This window comes from Dryobates pubescens, chromosome 18 (assembly GCF_014839835.1).
Source record: "Dryobates pubescens isolate bDryPub1 chromosome 18, bDryPub1.pri, whole genome shotgun sequence".
Lineage (NCBI taxonomy): Eukaryota > Metazoa > Chordata > Aves > Piciformes > Picidae > Dryobates > Dryobates pubescens.
Window position 1 is genome coordinate 5774515 of NC_071629.1, and position 20130 is coordinate 5794644.

At 56.3% G+C, this 20130-nt stretch overlaps 3 protein-coding genes across 8 annotated transcripts in view; 1 reads left to right on the forward strand and 2 right to left on the reverse strand.

Moving 5' to 3' along the window:
• The window catches only part of DRP2 (dystrophin related protein 2), a 31385-nt gene extending 22407 nt beyond the window's left edge, over positions 1-8978 (forward strand). For 4 of the 6 annotated variants that reach the window (XM_054169418.1, XM_054169422.1, XM_054169421.1 and 1 more), the window contains 13 exons: positions 289-490; positions 678-763; positions 1675-1832; positions 1990-2156; positions 2460-2571; positions 2964-3100; positions 3375-3440; positions 4203-4268; positions 4565-4708; positions 5355-5592; positions 5736-5856; positions 6008-6094; positions 6915-8978. In XM_054169418.1, the coding sequence (XP_054025393.1) occupies positions 289-490; positions 678-763; positions 1675-1832; positions 1990-2156; positions 2460-2571; positions 2964-3100; positions 3375-3440; positions 4203-4268; positions 4565-4708; positions 5355-5592; positions 5736-5856; positions 6008-6094; positions 6915-6934 (1604 nt within the window). In that variant the 3' untranslated portion in view covers positions 6935-8978. Of the gene's footprint in view, positions 1-288; positions 491-677; positions 764-1674; positions 1833-1989; positions 2157-2459; positions 2572-2963; positions 3101-3374; positions 3441-4202; positions 4269-4564; positions 4709-5354; positions 5593-5735; positions 5857-6007 lie in introns of all 6 variants that reach the window. The other 2 variants (XM_054169417.1, XM_054169416.1) reach the window with 1 other exon arrangement.
• Positions 7654-13774, reverse strand: LOC104306384 (aryl-hydrocarbon-interacting protein-like 1). The gene is made up of 7 exons (XM_054169795.1): positions 13624-13774; positions 12794-12973; positions 12442-12630; positions 12184-12360; positions 11947-12088; positions 11060-11499; positions 7654-7728 (listed from the first exon to the last, which is right to left on the reverse strand). The coding sequence occupies exons 1-7, from the start codon at positions 13717-13719 to the stop codon at positions 7654-7656; spliced, it is 1299 nt and encodes a 432-aa protein (XP_054025770.1). The 5' UTR covers positions 13720-13774.
• Positions 13775-14277: 503 nt separating this feature from the next.
• On the reverse strand, positions 14278-20011 carry TAF7L (TATA-box binding protein associated factor 7 like). Its single transcript, XM_054169447.1, has 11 exons — positions 19932-20011; positions 19168-19246; positions 18922-19055; positions 18434-18560; positions 18173-18231; positions 17083-17155; positions 16167-16300; positions 15871-16048; positions 15657-15769; positions 15292-15351; positions 14278-14704 (listed from the first exon to the last, which is right to left on the reverse strand). Exons 1-11 carry the CDS (start codon positions 19995-19997, stop codon positions 14660-14662), a joined length of 1068 nt encoding a protein of 355 aa, XP_054025422.1. The 5' UTR covers positions 19998-20011; the 3' UTR covers positions 14278-14659.
• Between the last annotated feature and the right edge of the window lie 119 nt (positions 20012-20130).

Genomic DNA, 20130 nt, shown 5'->3' on the forward strand with positions numbered 1-20130 from the left:
TTCATGGGGAGCAGCTTTGTGACCATGGCTGGCTACAGCAACAGGGAAGGAGGGTCACACAGCATGGTGGATCAAGTTGACTATAGGTGGAGATGTGGATGTTTTGGGAGAGGCTTGTGGGTGAGAGAGTAACCCTGGGAGCTGTGTCCACCCTGCTAGCATCTTCCCTGTCTCAGTGGGACTGAGATGCCGCAGGTCAAGGTAGGGCTGCGTCTCCTTCCTCTTGATTCTTAACATCTTCTGTTTTCCTCTCTGCCTCTGATCCACCCTCTTGTGCTTTCTGCACAGTGGACATGGTGACCCTCACCACAGCCTTGGAAATCTTCAACGAGCACAATCTGCAGCCCAGCGACCGGGCAATGGATGTGGTAGAGGTCATCCACTGCCTGACTGCCCTCTACGAGAGGCTGGAGGAGGAGAGGGGCATCCTGGTGAATGTCCCACTCTGTGTGGACATGAGCCTCAACTGGCTGCTGAATGTCTTCGACAGGTACCACTCCCTCGGCATCCTCTTGAGCTGTGGGGCTGCCATGCCTGGAAGGAAGCCTCCATGGTGCTCTTCCAGCTGGCAGTGCTGCAAAAAGGTCCTGGCCACTAGCAAGGGGGCTTCTGGTGACCCCTCTGCATAAACCCCCTCCAGGACCTTTGCAAACCTGTGCAATGTCTTCACCTTGCAGTGGCCGCAGCGGGAAGATGAGAGCGCTCTCCTTCAAGACAGGCATTGCGTGCCTGTGTGGGACAGAGGTCAAGGAGAAGTTTCAGTGTGAGTGCCCCATCTCCCTCCTCCAGAGCCTGGTGTGCTGTAAACTGGGGAGAGTGGAACTGCTTTTGTTCTCTGGCTTGCCTCTTCTTTGCCCAGAAAGAGCAGAGAAACAGCTTTCCTGCAGTGACTAATGTGCTTGCATCACCTCCCTCCCTCCCCCCCTCCCCAGGCCTATGCTGCCTAAATCAGGAGGTGTTTTTGCAGACTAGCTGGTGCTGTGATGACCTTGCTTTCGTGGCACTGTAAGGAGAAGCTAACAAGCAACAGTTATCCAGTGCTTCCCAGAAGGAAATTGTGGAGGGTGTGTGGCTGGGGAGGAGGTTTCAGACAAGTTAAGGGAAGCCTCTTTCCTTGCTGCGTTTTAACCGTGGTCCTCTCTGCCATGGGATGCTGGGGGTGGGGGGTAGCACAGGAGGAACCAAGGGGTTAAATAAAGGGATTGGGCAGAGGTCAGCTGTGGCCATTCAAGAAGTGATGTATGGAACCTCTGTCTCAAGAATCATAGAATGGTCTGGGTTGGAATGGACCTCCAAAGGTCATCTAGTCCAACCCCCTCTGCAGTCAGCAGGGGCACCCTCAACTACAGCAGGCTGCCCAAAGCCCTGTTGAGCCTCACCTTGAATATCTCCAGGGATGGGGCCTCAAACACCTCCCTGGGCAACCTGCTCCAGTGTTCCACTACCCTCATGGTGCAGAACTTCTTCCTAACATCCTATCTAAATCTCCCTTTCTCTAGTTTGAAGCCATTGCCCCTTGTCCTGTCACTGCAGACTTTGTTTGAGCTCCCTGCTGGAGACAGGCAGTGGGACCCCCGGTGTGATCTGCACATGGCTCCCATGTGCCCACGTCCTGCCCGGTGTGCCAGGGGGTCAGCTGTGTCTCTAATGGGGCTCTGTCTGTCCTGCTGGCAGATCTCTTCAGCCAAGTGGCGAATGCTGGGGGACTGTGTGACCAGAGGCACCTCGGCGTCCTGCTCCACGAGGCCATCCAGGTCCCACGCCAGCTGGGGGAGGTGGCAGCGTTTGGAGGCAGCAACGTGGAGCCCAGCATCCGCAGCTGCTTCCGCTTTGTGAGTGGGGTGCCATGGCCTGTGGGGTGCCATGGCCTGTGCCCTGCCCTCCGCAGCAGCCCTGCTGGGGGGAGGCTGCCAGAGGCGGCAGTGAGCTTGCGTCCCGTCACAGACGGATCTCGGCTCTCTGAGCGGCTCCTTCCTCTCTCCTCCCCAGAGCAATGGGAAGTCCACCATTGAGGCATCCCAGTTCCTGGAGTGGGCCAACCTGGAGCCGCAGTCCATGGTGTGGCTGGCCGTGCTGCACAGGGTGACCATGGCCGAGCAGGTGAAGCATCAGACCAAGTGCTCCGTCTGCCGGCAGTGCCCCATCAAGGGCTTCAGGTAGGGGTTGTGACGTGGGACCTCGGTCCCCAAGAGAAGGGCGTGGTGCCCTACAGGAGGGATCTGAGTTGGCTGCTGGGGTAGCCTAGACCTCTGCATCAGCAGTGTTTCAGGCAAGGCAGGCCATGTGTCAGCAGAGGGGGAGCAGAAAGATGCTCTCCTGGGGATTTCAGCCATCGGCATTATGGGCTCAGTGGGATGGGAGAGCAACACAGACCACCTCCGTCCAAGGTTCAGCTCCAAAAGGCTGTGGGGTTTTTTGCTGCCTCTCACTGCCTCCCTATGGGCTCTTGATCTCTGCAGGTATCGGAGCCTGAAGCAGTTCAACGTGGATATCTGCCAGACTTGCTTCCTCACGGGGCGAGCCAGCAAGGGCAACAAGCTGCACTACCCCATCATGGAGTACTACACCCCGGTACGGCGCTGGGCTGGGCTGGAAGGGTCCCACCTCACGTCAGGCCCCCATCAATGGCAGCAGCAGGGTGGTGCAGCCCCTAAGTGGATCTCTTGTATGGTTTTGTTACCCTCCATGTGCTGGAGGTGGTCCCTGCCATTCTGGGACTCCTGATGAGTGGGATGCATGGTGCCCACCGACACCCAGCTCAGCCTGTGCCGGACAGTGCTGGCAGAGCTGCTGTGTGCCCTCCTTTTGTCCTTGAGGTCCTTTCCAACCTTACTGATTCTATGATTCAGTTTTGCCTGTCTCTTCCTCGTGCCCAGAAGAGATATTTTTTCCCCTGCAGATGCTGACCTGTGGTCCCCAGCTTTTCCTTAAGCACCACCTTGGTCACGTTTGTGTCTCCACAGACTACGTCCAGCGAGAACATGAGAGACTTTGCCACAACGCTGAAGAACAAGTTCCGGTCCAAGCAGTACTTCAGCAAGCACCCACAGAGAGGTTACCTGCCTGTCCAGTCTGTGCTTGAGGCTGACTTCTCTGAAACGTGAGTCAGCTGTACCCCAGGCTGTGTCTTTGGACCCTGCCTGATGTGTGAGCTCCACAGATGGAAGCTGCCTCTCAGCTGTGAGAGAAAGGCTCCCACGGGAGGGCTGGATGCGGCACTTCATCTAAAGATGGTGTAGCACCTGGGAGGAGATTTCAGTCTCCCCCTTCTACCCTGGCTTTTCTCAGCTGGGGTGAGAGCAGGGCAGCCCCTCCAAGCCCTAGGTTTGAGTGAGAGCTGCCCAGCCCTGCTGACCAGTGTGCCTCTCTTGCAGCCCAGCCTCCTCCCCGATGTTACCGCATGCTGACACCCACTCCCGGATCGAGCACTTTGCTAGCAGGTATCCCCACTGGCACTGCTGCCATCACAGGGCATGGGGCATGACTCTGGTGGACGTGGAGGGGGTTTGGGGAAGATACATGCTGATCTCCTGCTGCCTGCAGCCCCCTCCATGCTTCCCAGTATGCTGCCAGGTGAGCAGAAGCCAGCTGTGGTGGCTCAGGCTGCAGTGCTGTTGGGAAGAGGAAGCTTCAGGGCCTGGCAAACCTTCCTCAACAGCTTTGCTCCTGCCTGGGACACAGCTGATACCACTTGAGATGGCAGTGAGCACTGTGAATTTGACAGCCAATGTCTTAGTGATGAAGTAGCCTCTGTGTACCTTCCTGCTCTTCCCAGTATGAGCTGATGGTTGGATGCTCACCAGGCAGATCCCTCAGTGCCTGCCCCTGTGCTCACCAGTGCTGGTTGTGTCTTTCCCATTGCTGCTGCCTCGTGTTTTTTAATGCCTCACCATGGGTCCAGGCAGAGTGGGGACCTGAGAGAGCACAGGGAGCCTGTGACTCAGGCTCTAGGGTGGAGCTGGTAGGCTTTCACCCTTTCCTTTGCTTCTGCAAGAGGAGGCTGAGCCAGCTGCATGGCAGCAGCACTGTGTTTCAGAGACTGTCACCCAGAGCAGCAGTGTCTCCAGAGCCTGTAAAGAGAGACAGACTGCTGCAGGCTAGCTGGCAGACCTGGCCTTGCAGGGGCTGCTGTAAGTAAAGTGCACTGAGCAGACATTCAGGGTGTCTCTGGCCCTATCTCAATCTGTTTCTCTTTCTTCCAGGCTTGCAGAGATGGAAAGCCAGAACTGTTCCTTCTTCAGTGACAGCCTGTCCCCTGATGATAGCCTGTGAGTTCCTACTTCCTTTCCCTTCTGCTCAACTCCTACTGAGTCAGGGCTTCTGTGTCTTCATCCCTGCCTAGCCAGGGCACAGAAATGCTTTCCTTCACAGCTCTTTGGGTCTGAGGCTCTGGGCATCCCCAGCTATCCAGAAGTGCTGAGGCAGTTCTGAGCTCTAGACCTGGAGCAGCCAGAATGAGATCCCCTAAGAAACCACCTCCCTCCAGGCTGTCCTTCCCCAAGGGCACCCAAACCCCATGGGTGTGATGTTCCTCACTGAAGTGTCTCTTCACCTACTGCAACAGGGATGAGGACCAGTACCTGCTGCGCCATTCCAGCCCCATCACGGACAGGGAGCCTGGGGGCAACCAGCAGGTTCCAGGAAGCCTCAACATGGATGACAAGGGAGATCTGGAGAGAATCCTGGCCCACTTAGAAGATGAAAACAGGTAGGGGCACGGGCAACTCTGAAAGTAGGGCTTGTAGTCAAAGGGGAAGGGGCTGGAGAAGCCTGGCAGAGCTCAGAATGGAGCCAGGGAATAGCTGGCTGAGGCTGGAGGGAGGGATCAGAAGAGCTGAGTGGGCTGAGCCATAAACCTTCATGGGTATGCTGGGTGAGGGCATGGCCTCTAAGGAAAGGACAAGAATTTGTTCCCCAAAATGCTCCTGAACTCCTCCCCAGAACCTGTTACCCTCCTGAACTCTAAAGTGGTTGAAATGAGCCCAGGCCATGGCTGACCCTCTTGTTCCTGAGCACCTCCCGGGCAGTGGTGGCACTGCTCTGGACCACGTGGGGTGAGAGTCCAGGAAGAGCAGATCAGCTTAGGAGGAGGTGATGCTTTCCCTGCCCTTGTCCCCATCTTCGTAGGAAACAGCTGCATGTCTGTTTTACACCACTGGAGCTGGGTAGAGCTGCAGGCAGGCCACCATGTGGTGCAGGGACAGTGTCTGGGAGTGTGCTAGTCCTCAAGCCTCACATCTGGCAAAGCCCTGGTGCTGTCTTTGAGTCATGGGCCACCCCCAGTGCCCAGCTGCAGGTGTTGCCAGCAGTCTCTAGATAGGAAAGCAGCGATGCTGACCTAGGCTGTCTTGCAGAATCCTCCAGGGAGAGCTGAGACGTTTGAAATGGCAGCATGATGAGGCAGTGGAGTCTCCAACCTTGGCTACAGGTTCCCCTGAATCCGTGCAAGACCCACACAACGACGAGCTCCTGGCCGAAGCACGGATCCTCCGGCAGCACAAGAGCCGCCTGGAGACTCGCATGCAGATCCTGGAGGACCACAACAAGCAGCTGGAGTCCCAGCTGCACCGACTGAGGGAGCTCCTGCTGCAGGTACTCTCAGGGCAAGGATTCAGGCAAGCCTGTCCTTGGGCTGGACTTTGCCCTAACAGAGTTGGGGCAGTGGTGGAAGGGGATGGTCTAAAAGCAGGTAGGAGACAAGGACAGAGATTGTGACAAGCCCCTTCTCTCTCCAGCCTCCAGCAGAGTCAGAGGGCAATGGCTCAGCAGTCTCCTCCTTGGCTTCAACTCTGCATCAGTCTGAAGGCAGCCAGGCAAAGGAGAATGAGCACAACACCCCTGACACCGAAGCTGCCGGTGAGGATTGGGGTTCAGCTGAGCTCTGAGTCCCGATCCCTTGGTTCCTTGCTGGAGGAAGCTGCTGCCTGTGCCCTTGCAGAGGTGCTGCCTGGCAAGGCAGATGCCCAGAGAGCCTGCTCACCCACACCTGCCCTGTTTCCTGCTGCAGATGAGGTGGAAGCCAAAACCCAGGAAGTCAGCGTGTGCCTGGAAGACATCATGGAGAAGCTGCGGAGCGCCTTCCCCAACTCTCGAGGTACTCGAGTGAAATCCCCCTCCATGGCCTCCTACTGCTCCCTCAGATGAGGTTTTCCCCACAGACCCCTGCCCCACTCCCAGCTTCCCTGCCACGGATGACCCCCCCTGCAGCACCTGCAGCCAAGAGCTCTGCTGCCACTGCACTGCTGGGACCTGGGCTCAAAGGATGAGGATGAGGTTTCACATCTGCAAGGAGAGGCAATCAGGGCTGCCAAGAGTACAGACCAACTAGATGCCCTTAGATGAGCTGCAAGGCAGCCTCCTGCCCTGCTCAGGACCCCCCACACTGCAGGGTTTTCCACTGTGAAGATGGAGAGACCTGCCAGCATCGAGTTTGCAGTGAGCATCTTGAGCAACCTCCTCATTTCATCCCTGTCCAGACCCCTGCTCAGGAGAGGTCAAGGTCCCAGAGACCTGGCAAGATGGCAGCAGTGGTGCAAGACGGAAGCAATGGTGCAGACTCTCCTAACTGCTCATGGACAGCTCTTTCCAGCAGGAATGGGGACTAGGGGATTCGTGTGTGGATGGTGCTCCGCTCACCCAGTGGGGTTTGGTGTTGGTCTTTCTGCTGCCCCCCTGTGCTCCAGCCTGGGGGCAGCACTCGGCCCCCTGCCCAGGCTGCCCATGCATGTGCTGGGGGGAGATGCTGCTTGGTGCCATCACTAACATGATGCAGAGCAGAGCTGCCCTCTTTGCCCATGCAGACCCTCACCCAGTTTCTGGCCTCCCTGACCAAGACCCTCCTGACTCTGCAGCACCCTCATGCTAACCAGGTGGCTCTGGGTCCTATTTTCCTGACCTCTCCATTTCTCTTTCAGGTATGACCTCCCTTATCTAACACCTCCTGTGAGCCAGAGGCTTTTCCTAACCAGCTACCTGGCTGCTTTCCTCCCCCTCCTCTCCCTGCCATGCTCCCTGTGCTGCAGCAGACCTCGCACAGACTCCTTCCAAGCCGGTCGTGCAGGATGCTTGCCAGCTCCAGAAGATCTCAGGGGAACATAGGCCATGCAGGAGTGGGACCATGGGCTCCCCAGGAGGCTGTCTCAGCCACTTGGCTACAGTGCCTAAGCCTGAGTGGAAAGGTTCAGAAGGCAGAACTGAAGCTGTGAAAGCTGCCTGTCTCCCCCAGCACTCATGGGCTGCTGCCTTTGACTGCAGCTCTTGGGGGATGCAGAGCTCAGCATTCCATCCCCTTCAGTTTTGCCCAGACACATCCAGGTCTCTAGGCACCAAAAAAACCTCCTGGAGCCAACTAGTTTTTATAAGAACTCTTTCTAACAGCACCCAGCTGCCAGCCTTACAGATGGAACTGTCTCTGCTACCCAGGGCTCTGCAGCCAGCCAGGCACATACAGAGAGTCTGCAAGGTTTATGGAGCAGGGATGAGTCCATGCTAGAGCTTCAGCCCTGCTAGTAGCCTTATCTTGGGAGGGTCTTTATAACAGAGCCTTATCCTTTAATTTGCATATATTTCTCTATGTTATATACATATTCTGTACTCAAATACTCTCATGGACTCACTCCATTAAATTCTAATGCTCTTAAGTGTAGCTGCCCTTCAGTCCAGCCCAACATCTGCTCCCTTGAGGACCAGCACCTTCCCCATTGCTGGTGCTGCCTTGGGGAAAGGCTGCTGCAAGGGGACCTCAACAGAGGACTGAACCAGCAGCAGGTACTCTGTTCTGCCTGAATTCCAGGGGAGCTGTGCCTTTGCCATAGCACAGAGAGCCTGTCCTGCCTGAACCCAGCTCCATTCCCTGGGGAGCCTCAGCTCCTGCAGTTGCCCATGCCCATAGCACTGCAGGAAGGGGTTTCTCCAGTCACAGCTCCAGCCCTGGGACCACCAGGACATTCAGCTGTGATGCAGGCAGGCACCTCCTTACTGCCCCCAAGGAACATCTGCCCCACTGCTGACCCCAAACTTGAGTTGGGCTGAGGGGCTGGAGGCACTTGTTGGAAGCAGGCAAGAACCACCAGGCAGTGGAGGAGGCTGTTCTGCAAGCTGGCAGGGTACCTCAGTGGTGATGGCTCCTGGTCCCAAAGGCTCCCTCAAGCTGGCTGTCTGGTGCTGTGTCATGTCGAGAAAGAGGCAGAGTCAGGTGCTGTGAGGTGCCCCAGGGCAGAGGCTGAGCTAACCCTGATGCTCTGGGGCTACAGGCTGTGAAGGGATGAGATACCTGAGCCCTGGGGCAGGGCTTGATGCTGGTGCAAAGCATCCTGCCCGAAACAGGGCTTGCTGTGAGGACAGGGACAGGGCTGTTGTCACTGGCTGGGATGGGATGCAGTGATGTGAGCTCCTTGGGGAGGCTGGGACCAAGGCAGCATGTAGGGGCACAGGGCTGTGCAGCTTCCTCAGCATGCTGGCAGAGCTGTGGAGCAGTGCCAGCCATGGGCATCAGGTTGTGTGAGCCTTATGGCCTGTGTCCACCAGCAACAGTGCCAGTTGCTGTCCTGGTTGTCCCCTCTCGCACTTGGGTGAGTGACAGGAGTGCAGTAGCAGTGGCACTGTGGCTGCTGTGAGCATTCTGTGTGCCAGGCTTCTTATTTGATCATGCTGAGGGACCACAGGCCAGTCTGTGGCAGGAGGGGGGTAAGATGGGAAGGAGCAAGGCTTTGGCCTGAGGATGGGGTCTGGAGCACCCAGCCTGGTGGGAGCTGGAGGAAAGACAAGGTAGGATAAGGACAGAGCTGCTGGTCCCAGCAGCGGGTGCAAGGAGCAGCGGTGAGCAGGCTGGGTGCTTGGGCTGTGTTTGGGAGCTGGGATGCAGCAGGGAGGGGAGCAGGCTGGCTAATGCTCTGGTAACCACGCACTGAGGTGCTGCTGTCCTCACTGCTTTGCACCATCTCTGCTCTGGAAAGACAATAAATTTGTATTTATACTGAGACCCAGATCAGTGCTCTGTCCTCTTCTGTCCGAGCACCCCGGCTGAGTCAGGGGCTGTGCCCCCCCTGGCACTGCTCCTGCAGAGCTGCCAGCACACAGATGGCTCCGTGCTCTGTGTCACCCTGGCTCTCCACACCAGCTGAGGCAGAGCAGAAGTTGTGAGCAGGGCTCTGGGCTCCCCAGACACAGGTGTGTGTCCCAGCCACCACATTCCATCATGCTCTTCCAGCCAGCTCTGCTCAGCGCCCTGTGGCAGCGCCGTGGCTGGGCCAGGAGCTGTGTGGGGATAGGCTCTCTTCTTCCACCAGCGGCTTCTGCTGCAGCAAATCCTTCAGCCTCAGGAAGGACTTAGACAGTAGTGGGATGCTGAGCAGGCAGTCCTCTCCCTCCATGCCTTCTCCCTGGAGCCCCATTAGGTCTCCAGTGCCCAGAGGGGTCTGGGTGCCTCTGCCCCAAGTGCTGCCCATGTTCCCAGTGCCCTGGTTTTACAGTGAGTGCCTCAGCTTAGGACTAGCCCAGGGCAAGGCTGAGGGCTTTCAGGCCCTCCCCACTGCACTGAGTGCAAGCCCAGCCTCAGCTAATGGTGAAGCCTGCTCAGGACTGATACACTTAGGGCTGGCCTTGCTCTCAGCCCTGCCTGGAAGGGCTGGCAGTGCTGGGCAAAGGTCTGACACGGTGCCACTGCAGGGCAGAGCATGAGCAGCTGTCACCCAGGAGCGATTCAGGAGCTTTAACAGAGGTGAAATGCAGCCTCTTCAAGTCCCCCTCTCATGGGCAGAGCAAGATGCCCCATCCCTGTGCCACAGGCTCCAGGGCGAGGCAGGAGGTTCAGGCTATGATCAGGGAAGCTGGTCACGTCCAGGAACAAATCCAGCACATGGTGCCAGGGAAGAGCTTTTATTTCTCAGCCAGCAAAGCTCAGCAGGACACAGCTGAAAGCGCTGGAGCCGATGAGTCGGGGCAGGGAGGCAGCAGGGAGGGCTGCACAGCAGCAGCAGCGGGAGGACAGCTTTGTTCCTGTGTCACTGCAGTCCCCAGCTCTGGGGCTCTCTCTCAGGGTACAGCAGCCCTCCTGCCTGTGCTGTGGTCCAGCAGCCTTTCCTCCATCAAGGGGTAATGGGCTGGCTGTGGCCCATGTTGTAGCCCTGAGCTCTCAGCTCTTCCCTGGGCATGCATCATCCCCTTCCCTGGATACTGGGGGGGAAAGGGGTACTTGTGCCCCTCCACCCAGCTCCTCATCTGTCCCCAAACGCCCAGCCTGGAGCACTGCACCAGGGGTGAAGCTGCCAGGGTGGATGTTGCCTTCCTCAGCATCACTGGTGCCTGCTTGCTGCTCCCCCCAGCTCCCCTCTTCCACTGTCTCTCTGGGTGTTTCATCCTCCAGCTTCAGGGGCCCCTTAGATAGTCCCAGCCCCTTGCTGGGGGACTCTGGCTCTGGGGCTCTGCCTAGCTCAGTCCTGGCCCCACACCCTGTGCCTGCACCCTCTGACCCACTGGCTTCCCCCTCCAGCCTTTCCCTAAGGCTTGTTGCCTCTGTACACCCTGCTGCCCTGCATTGCACTACAGCCTGCTTTTCTGTCTCTGCTGCTGGGTTCTCCTCCTTTTCAGCTTCCCCCTCCTCCTTCTCCTCCTTCTCCTCCTTCTCTTTCTCTGCCTTCCCTTTTTCTGCCTCCTCCTCCCTCTCCTTCCCTTTTTCTGCCTCCTCCTCCCTCTCCTTCCCTTTTTCTGCCTCCTCCTCCCTCTCCTTCCCTTTTTCTGCCTCCTCCTCCCTCTCCTTCCCTTTTTCTGCCTCCTCCTCCCTCTCCTTCCCTTTTTCTGCCTCCTCCTCCCTCTCCTTCCCTTTTTCTGCCTCCTCCTCCCTCTCCTTCCCTTCTTCTGCCTCCTCCTCCCTCTCCTTCCCTTCTTCTGCCTCCTCCTCCCTCTCCTTCCCTTCTTCTGCCTCCTCCTCCCTCTCCTTCCCTTCTTCTGCCTCCTCCTCCCTCTCCTTTTCCTCCTCTGCCCCTCTTTCTGCTCCCCAGCAATCTGGCTTTGCATCAGAGGTGCCCAGGTTTACTTCTCCCAGTCCTGTCCCATCCCTCACTGTTACTTCTGTCCCAACAACCTGCCCCTGGGCTACTTCTCCTCCTGCCCCTTCACACCTGGCCCTTCCCTGTTCTGCTTGTTGAGCCCCTTGATTTTCTGCTTCTCCAGTCCCTGCACCACACCTCCCCTGCTCAGGGGTCTTTAGGACCCCGGCCTCATCCTGGAGTGCCTCTTTCTGCTGCCCTGACTCATCGCCCTCCTTCTCCTGCCCCTCACTGTCCCGTGGCCCTCGGGGTGTCTGGAAGAGCCCCTGGTAGCGCTTCCGATCCTCCACGTGCTTCTTCCTCATCCTCTCCCCCAGCTGCTTGAGCTCCTTCTTCACAGCAGCTGCCATGGAAGGGTCGAGGTGAGCCACCCGCAGGAAGTCCTCCCGTGCCTCCCGCTCGTTCCACACCGCAGCGTGAGCCTTCGCCCGCTTGAAATAGGCCTTGGCGTTGTCTGCAGGGAGAGGAGAGCCCCTGGCAGGGGTCCTGCAGCCCAGGGCCACCAGCCACGGGAGCTGGGAACCCAGGGGGCGAGGAGAACAAGTGCCAGCATAGACAGGGGAACATGGGGTGGGCAGAGAGACCTGGGCCAGGGGACATGGGGTGCAGGGATCATCACAGGCAAGGGGAAATCATTTGGACATTTGGATGGTGTGGAACAACATCGTGGGCACCTAGAGGGCATGGGGTGCAGGGGCCACTGAGGGCAGGGGAAACAAGGGACATGGGCACTGTCGTGGGCAGAGGGATCCACACTTGGGTTCTGCAGTGGGCATGGAGAGCTAGATGACACAGGTATCATCACAGGCAGAGGGACCTGGGATGAGCATTGCCACGACAGAGACAGAGGCCTCAGGGGCCACGGGCACAGCAGCAGGGGTGGGATGCAGGGCACAGGTACCATTGTGTTTCTGGAGGAGCTCTGTGGTGTGTTCCAGCACCTCATAGTACTCGCCCAGCTCCAGCTGGCACTGGCAGTAGTTGAGCACCAGCGGTGTCACCAGGCTCTCCAGCTTCAGCCAGCCATCCTCCCATGGCTTCTCCTGTCCAGGGAGCCACATCGAGCGGTTGATGCCTGTGACCTGGGCACCCAGGGCCCGCAGGGGTGGCAGGAGGTGGGTGGCTGAGCCCTGCCCACCTTGGCCTGGAGGTTCCTCAGGCAGATGACAGCCTCCTGGTACTTGGCTGCCGCCTGTGCGAACTCCTTGCGGAGGACCAGGCGGTTGCCCTCGCTGTGCAGCACGGGCACCGCTGCCAGCTTCTCCTCCTTGCTCATGGCCCAGGTGTCTCGCTTGTACGCCGAGGGCTCCTCCACCTGCAGGGGCAGCGGAAGCTCAGCTGCCAGCCCTGGCCCTCTCCGTGCCAGCAGCCCTCCCCCCGCTGCCATCTCGCTTACCCGGAACAACTCCATGATGAAGATGAGAGGCTGCGGGGTCCGCTGCAGCTCATCCAGGTCGGGGTAGCCCGTGCTGTGGTAGTCGAACATGTTGCCCATGCCACAGCGGTGCTTCTGCCCTTCCAGGGGGTCCCGGCCCTCTGCGATCCTCCGCATGCCCCTGGAGACCAGGGCATACATGCCTGTGTGCTGCAAGGACAGGGAGCGCTCTGCTCAGCGCCACCGCGCCAGCCCCTACCCCCTCCTCTGGGGCAGCCCCCAGCTGAGTGACACCTGTGCCCGCTCTGCTGGTGCCAGGCAAGGCTGGAGCACCGGTGGGGTGTTCCCTGGCGCCTGTGGGCCCCTCACTCACAATGGTATCACACCAGAACTCGGCCACCTCCCCGGCTCTCATGGAGCTGAGCAGCGTCTCCCAGATCTCCAGCTTGAACATCTTGCCCACGATGATCTCCATGGGGATGCCAACTTCCCTGCTGTCATCGATCACTGTCCGCTCAAAGTCATCCTTCAGCGTCTGGAAGTGGAAGGTGATCTGCCACAGGACAAACTCTGTGCTAGGAGGGGCAAGCACTGCAGGGAGACATCTCCCTCCCCTCCCTGGCCCCACATCCCAGTGCCAGCAGGGGCTGCTTTGATTGGCAGCTCTCCATCTGCAGCGGGAGACTGTGCCTCCTAGCCGCTTGTCTTAGGCAGCAAGCAGATGGTGAAGTGTCTTAGCACCCATCAGTGCTGGATCTTGCTGCACTCTCTGGATCCCCCTTTATAACCCAGTACAGAGTGCTCCCAACAGCATGCAGCAGGACCTGGTGGAACCAAGCCCAGACCCACAGGCTAGGAATTCTTGGAACCCCCCTGCCAGGAGCTCTGTCTTTACACCCCTGAACTCCTGTTTGACACACATCAGGAAAGGCAGATTTCCAGCAACCCATCGTGGCTGTTAAACTCCAATGACCCCAGGACAGAGGGAGGAGGTAGGTGACAGCACTAAGGCAAGGTGAGGGTTGTGGGTGGTGTCAGTAGCCACTGTGAGGGCAAGGTGGCTGCCTGCCTCCCACTTGCAAGGGATCTCCTGGAGATGGCATCTCCCTGTACCTCAGCTTATGAGGGAATCTAATGCTGAGCAGGGGTGTCAGACCCCCTTCCCTCCCCTAGGGCTTTAGGGTGACAACCAAGATGATTTACCTTGCTCCCATCCTGCAGCTTTGGCAGCTCCCCTTGGCCTCCATGCAGAATCTTCTTTTTGACCCCTTCAACATTCAGCAGGTAGGTTTCCTCCATGGCCACCTTTGCTGGCCCCAGAAGCAGGTCACATGCACACAGGTGTACTCTATCCTTCCCTAGAGCTGTGTCTTCCTCAGGTTATCACTCTTAATTGACTATCTGAACACACAGGTCATCTCCAGGGCTCTTGGTGGCCTCTTGCTTTCTGTGCTGGGGACAGAGCTTGGAAGCCTTCTTCCCCTCCCCTTCAGGCTGCAAGATGAAGGTCCTGCTGTGGTGCACCCTTGCTGAAGCCCCCAGCACCCTTTTCTGCATGCTGGAACTGCCTTTCTAATCCTCTTTCCACTCTGCCAGGTTAATCTGGGATTTGCCTGCCTGTTCTGTAAGGAATTAAAGAAGCTCTCTGGAGCTAGGGCCAAAGCTTGTTCCTTCCAAAGTAACAGATCTTGGGGGTCCTGTCACAGTCCCCTTTTGACCCAGCCCTGCAAGAAACATTTCAGAGGAGCCCAGCAATGCTGGTGCCAGCACCAACCAGGGGCTGTGTGTGGTAAGGCACAAGCTGGCAAGAAGCAGTGCCAGCCTGTGCTCTGGAGACTGAAGAAGAACAGACTGGGGTTAGAAATGGTACTTTATTGAGCCTGGTTTGCAGACATGAACATCCCACAGAGACAAGAGCAAGCTCCTACCAGGCCAGAGTTCATCAAATCCAAGACACAGTAAGATGCAGGAGGCTGCACTGCACTGTCCCAGGGAGAACTAAACCCCTCTGGGAGAATGGTGCAGAATATTTACAGTAAATTCCATGTTTTGGCTGCTCTCACAGGCATAGTCCAATGCTTTAGCTCCACCAGCCAAGCCCAGCACAATGTGAGAGCCCCTGGCACTGCTCAGCAGCACATGTGGCAGCAGAGGTGTGTGACTAGAGCAGAGACTTCAGCAGTGCAGGTGAGCACCACTTCCAGCTCTGTGCACAGACACAAAGACCCAGGCCTGCTCCTCACTTCTCCATGAGGGACTCCAGCTGCTCCTGAAGGGACATCATCTGGGAAGGAGGAGTGAGACATTACAGTAAGGCATGGCTGATACTCCTGGCAGCTCTAGCCCAAGTACTTCTGTGTTTCTGCAGATCTACCTGTGCCAGTGGCTGCTCTGCCTGTACATGGCAGAGATCTGTGCCTCAGCTCCTCAGGGGCAGAACTTGGTGCTGCCCCCAAAGTGAACCTGCACAACAGGAACCTGGGAGTGGGAACCTCCTGCCTTGGTACCTGGTTGAAACTCAGCAGAGGTGCCAAGGTCCTACAGCTACTGGCTTTCTTCTACATGAGTGCTAAGGGGCTCCTGTGTCATGTTTTAGCCCAGGCAGCAGTCCAAGGCTGCTAGGACTGCTGACCAGACATGTTTTGGCTCACTGCTCCTCCAGAAGGAACGCTGCAATCAACCCCATTGCCTGTACCTCCTTGGGCCTGAGGAAGCTGCAGCTGCATGGAGCTAAGGGACAAGCACAGCTGCCCTGTAACACTGTTGTGCAAAGCAGCTGGTGTGGTCCAGGATTCAGGAAACTGCCAGAGGCCAAGCCCAGAACCGTGTGGTGCCCCAGTACTTCCCACTCCACTGTGGGAGTTTCCTCACCTGCTGCTTCTCTCGCTCTTCCTGCTGCTTGAACTCATCCAGCACAGCCTGGAGACGGGTCTGCAGAGACAAATGTGCCAGGCCAGAGTTACCAAGGTGCTCTCAAGTGAATGGGTGCAGGCACAGCATGTCAAATAGTGCAGCGAGCCCCAAGCTGCACTGACAACCAGCCCCCTTATTCCCTGCAGTTTCATGGATTGCTTTGCCTCCATGGGGAAATGCTGGAGTGTGTATGGTAACACCATGATGGTTCTTAACCCTGCAGAAAAAGGCCCCTGGCTTCTCTGGGACAGCAGCTGGATTATCTGCTGGATCTAATGGGAAGGCAGTGCTAAGACTTTCAGAGATCCCAGAAGAGCTCTTACCTTGAGGGCTAGGTTCTCCACTTTCATGATGAGATCTTCCTGGCGCTTCCTCCTGTCCTGAGTCTCCTGGAGTTTACTTTTCAGGTTGTCAATCTGTTTCTGGATCCCCATGACTGGAAGGGAGAGTGAGCTCAAACCCAGAGCAGCAGCAGAACCGGGCTGCAGCGCCTGCCTGGCACCTCAGTGATTCTGCTGCACTCTGCCACCCACTCACCTATCTGGTTGGATCCCTCATTCTCCTGTTGCTGCCCATCAGACTCATTCAGTTTGTCCTGCAGCTGCCTCTCCAAGTCCTCCTCGGTGTCCATGATGTTCAGGTCCTCGTCATCATGATGATCTCTCTCATCTTCATCTTCACTGCTGCTGCTGATGTCATTAAATATCTCCCGCAGCTCATCGTGCTCTAGAGAGGATGCAGAGTCAGCACACAGCTGAGAACCTCCCAGCACCCTCTGTCTGCCAGGGACAGCTTCCCTGGCCCAACTGATTACTCAGTGGCTAGAAGAAAACAACAGCCTTCCCCACTGCACCTGAGCCATGGCCTTGCTTGTGTCCTGACATCCCTGGGGAGGAGATGTCCAGGCTGGTGAGAGAGCCATGGTTGTCTACTTCTTTTGTTTCATCTTCAGCAATGACTTCCCAGCCTGACAGCAGGATCAGGCAAGTCAAGGGAAAAACAGGAACATGCAATAGGGTAAAAGAATGCCAAAACCTGCAGATCACTGCCCCTCCAACAAGTCTGGCTTTGCAGCTATGGATATTGTACTGCTCATATGGATAAAGAAGAAAGCTTTTTTCAGCTTGATGGAATGGAATGGAATGGAATGGAGTGGAATGGAATGGAATGGAGTGGAGTGGAATGGAGTGGAGTGGAATGGAGTGGAGTGGAGTGGAATGGAGTGGAGTGGAGTGGAGTGGAGTGGAATGGAATGGAATGGAATGGAATGGAATGGAATGGAATGGACCAGACCAAGTTGGAAAAGACCTTTGAGATCATTGAGTCCAACCTATCACCCAGCACCATCTAATCAACTAAACCATGGCACCAAGCGCCCCATCCAGTCTTTTCCTAAACACCTCCAGTGATGGTGACTCCACCACCTCCCTGGGCAGCACATTCCAATGGCCAATCTCTCTGTGAAGAACTTCTTCCTAACATCCAGCCTAAACCTCCCCCAGCCCCCTTTCCATGGCTTCCCCTCTGCTTTTTCTGAAGCTCTTGCTCAGTACAGCTGTACAATCTCCCAAGGAAGGCCACCATGAAGAATCCACGAGCCTTGAACAAGGCAAAGATGAAGACCTGAAACTTCAGTGCTTCTTGTGTGCTTATGTCCCAGTCTCTCCCACCCACCCAAAGGTGAACCTCCCCTTTTCACAACTCCCAGCTCCACACAGAGCTTTTGTTTCCCCAGTCTCAAAAGGATACGGACACTGACAGCTTCAGCATCTGTGCTCAGGAGACGCTTCACCTCTTTCTCTACATCAGGAGACTCAATATACTGGGCCAGAGAGAGGAAAGAGAACAGAGGCACTGTTAAATTCTTTGTGCATGCTGCTGGGGCTGGGCTGCTCAACTCCAACCCTTCACCCCCAGACAGAGCCCTCTGTCAAGCTTTTCTTCTCCTGTGCTTTCTGCTCAGCCTTTGCTCATGCTCAGCCTAAAAATAATTCATGCACCTCCAAAAGCATTCCATCTGTTCTGTGCAGAGCTCCTTGGTGGGTTGTATGCTCTCACTTCCCTACTTATACTACTTATGGAATAGGACTCTCAGTGTATGCACAAAGTCCCTCAGGTGCTGTTTCCTGGTGTACCATCAAATCAGCTCCTCCCTATCTCGCTCAGAAGGTTTTATTTTTCACTTTTAAATTAACCAGGAACCTTAATGCAGTGATAACCAATCTCTCCTGTGGACCACAAGAATGCTGCAAGTAATTTGTTTCCCAAATGTCAGGCAAAACAGCACTTCATTCTGTTCTCAGAAACTGCAGAGCAGAGATGAAGCCTTCCCAGCCTTTTGGTGCTGCATCTTCCCAGTACCTTGCTTGGCTTCTCTATATGCACAGAGCCTCTGAGCTCCATCTGTTGTCACTCCCCCAGCTGAAATGAGCTATTCTATTTGTAGCACTGCCTGTTGGGGAACTGAACAAGCCCTGCACAGAGAGATTTTGCTTGAGAAAGAAGCAATGAATGAATGAAGCCTCATTTCCAGGCAAGTCTTCCTTTTTTTTCCCCCCTCTATAAGCAGGAAGAGACAGGAAGAGACAGCCACAAGACTGGAGTCCAGCAGTTCCCTGCACAGAGGATCTTGCCCTCAAGAGCATCTTGGAAAGCACGGAGGAATCACCCAAAGAAATGTTTAAATCTATCCACACTCCCTTCACTTGCACCTTGGGCAAGGAAACATGTGAAACAATGCTGGGAAATTACATGTCTTTTGAACTAACAGACAGTTCCAGCTCTAAGGTCTCTGCCTTCCTATCCTCTGACTACTGCATCTGCATGAGAAGCAACTCACTTTCTTCTTAGCCGTCTTCCGGAATCGTCTCTTCCGTACATTTTTCAGGGGAAGAGTGACTGCGACAGAGGAAACAGATGTCATGAGTCAGGCAGATGGCCTGTTGGGAGAGCTGCATGCCCAAAGGGAGAAGATCCCTTCAGGAACAGAAAAAAACTATGAAAAATGGAGCAGCAATGCAGTCAGGACATAGTGAGCCCCCGCACAGCTGTGAGGACACCAGGGTGGTGGGATGGAGGCTTTGGCACTGCCTCTACTCACTGCCATGGTTCCAGATGAATTTCTTCTCTCTGTCCTTGTCCTTCTTCTTGTTTGCCTTGGGGTCAGTGCTCACAGTTTGCTCTTCCAAAGGGGGGTAGAGATCACCATCCACAGTGCAAACAAGCATCTGCAATTCCCACATAAACAGAGAGGGTGCTGCTTGTAATCCGAGGACAAAAAGCTCTTCTGGAAACGAACACTGACTGCCCACTGCCTGTTGGGAGCCAGAGGGAACCACAGGCATGGGCTATGAGAAACATCATGTCTCACACCCAGCTCAGCTCATATCTAAACACAGCAGCAGTCAGGCTCAAGGACTGTCTGTTTGCATGCTTCAGAAATGGGATTTCTAAGCACCAAAGAGAGTGGGGAATTATAAACTGCCAATGCTGTGAGAACACAGAAACCGGCTGCGTGTTACTGGGTGCCCAGCTGCAGAGGGCAACAAGGGATGAAGCTGCTGGGCAGGAAAGGAGGACAGCCCCTACCTGGCAAATATCAGCTGTCTTATAGAAGGTTTTCTTGTCAATGGTTTTTAAGCTCTCGATGATGCAGGGCAGATCCACCAGCTTGGCCGCTAGCGGCACCCGGTCAACGCGGACGATGCCGTGGCGCCCATCCGCTGTGGGAAGCCATGGCACAGGTCAGTGATGTTGCTCAACAGCTAAACAGGAACAGGGGGCAGAAGTTTCAGAGGAAAACACATGCAGGTTGCTCTGATCCTGCTCACTCACCATGCAGCTCAATAGTAAGCCTGTCCTTCAAGTTGACGTTCCCAGACTGCACTGCTCGCCGCACCGTGGAGGCATATTCCTGGGAAGGTTGGACAGACTTAAGTCAGGACTGGGTGTGCTTCCCCCGAGAGTCACCAAAGGCTTCTGTTCAACCTACCCAACCTGACCCTGCCATCCCAGCAAAAGAAAAAAACAGCAGCAGGAGCTGCAGTGAAAGCTGCACCCTTCTCCCAACACCACGCACTAACCCTGCGGCTCTGCTATTCCCAGTGCCCTTCATACCCCACAATGCAGCTGTGAGAGCGGTGTGAGGCCCCTGACAAACCCTTCCAGAAGGCTGCAGCCCTGGGCAAGTTACAGCTCCCCACACCAAGCTCTTGTGTTCTCAGCAGGGCAGTCTCAGCATTCAGCGCCTAACAAATAGCATCAAGTGCAGACACCCATAGCAGCTTTAGACCCAGCACTTGCTAAAGGTCTGCTCTCCCAGAAACTTCCTCCCTAATCCTCCAAGCTGTCTTCCGAGCCCCCTGCTCTGTGTCCTGCAGCATCTGTTCACGGAAAATCTGCTCGAGTGAATGGAAATAGCCTGTAGGAGACCAAAAGCATCCAGCCCGCTTCCACATCCCTTGCCAAGTCTGCAGATTTCGCACTGAATTCGCACGCCCTGCTAATCCCTCTTCCCACGCCCGGTGCCCGCCAAGCAAGCGGGGCTGAGCCGTGCGCGGGCAGCCCCCCGAGCCGCGCCCGGCCGACAGGGCTCTTACCGGTGGCAGTCGCAGCACGAACTGGCTCTCCAGCTCATGCGGAGCATCGTCCTTGCTCTTACTCATCCTCTCTTCTTCGGCTTGGAAAACAACAGATAACTACCGTGTCGCCGAGAAGGCTCCCACAAGGTACCCCCGACCCTTTAAACCCCGCCAGGGCCAGGCTCTCGGCCGTGCGCGGAGGGGACGGCGCGGGGAA

Bases quoted from the DNA above. Each gene is read 5' to 3' on its own strand.
- TAF7L (XM_054169447.1), bottom strand. From the start codon at position 19,997: ATGAGTAAGAGCAAGGACGATGCTCCGCATGAGCTGGAGAGCCAGTTC. The intron at 19,056-19,167 runs GTGAGTGAGCAG...GGCTTCCCACAG, and splicing joins GCTTACTATTGAGCTGCATG to CGGATGGGCGCCACGGCATC. The intron at 15,770-15,870 runs GTGAGTGGGTGG...TCTCCCTTCCAG, and splicing joins TGAGGGATCCAACCAGATAG to TCATGGGGATCCAGAAACAG.
- LOC104306384 (XM_054169795.1), bottom strand. From the start codon at position 13,719: ATGGAGGAAACCTACCTGCTGAATGTTGAAGGGGTCAAAAAGAAGATT. The intron at 12,631-12,793 runs GTGAGTGAGGGG...CTGTCCTTGCAG, and splicing joins AGTTCTGGTGTGATACCATT to CACACAGGCATGTATGCCCT. The intron at 12,361-12,441 runs GTAAGCGAGATG...CTGCCCCTGCAG, and splicing joins TCATCATGGAGTTGTTCCGG to GTGGAGGAGCCCTCGGCGTA.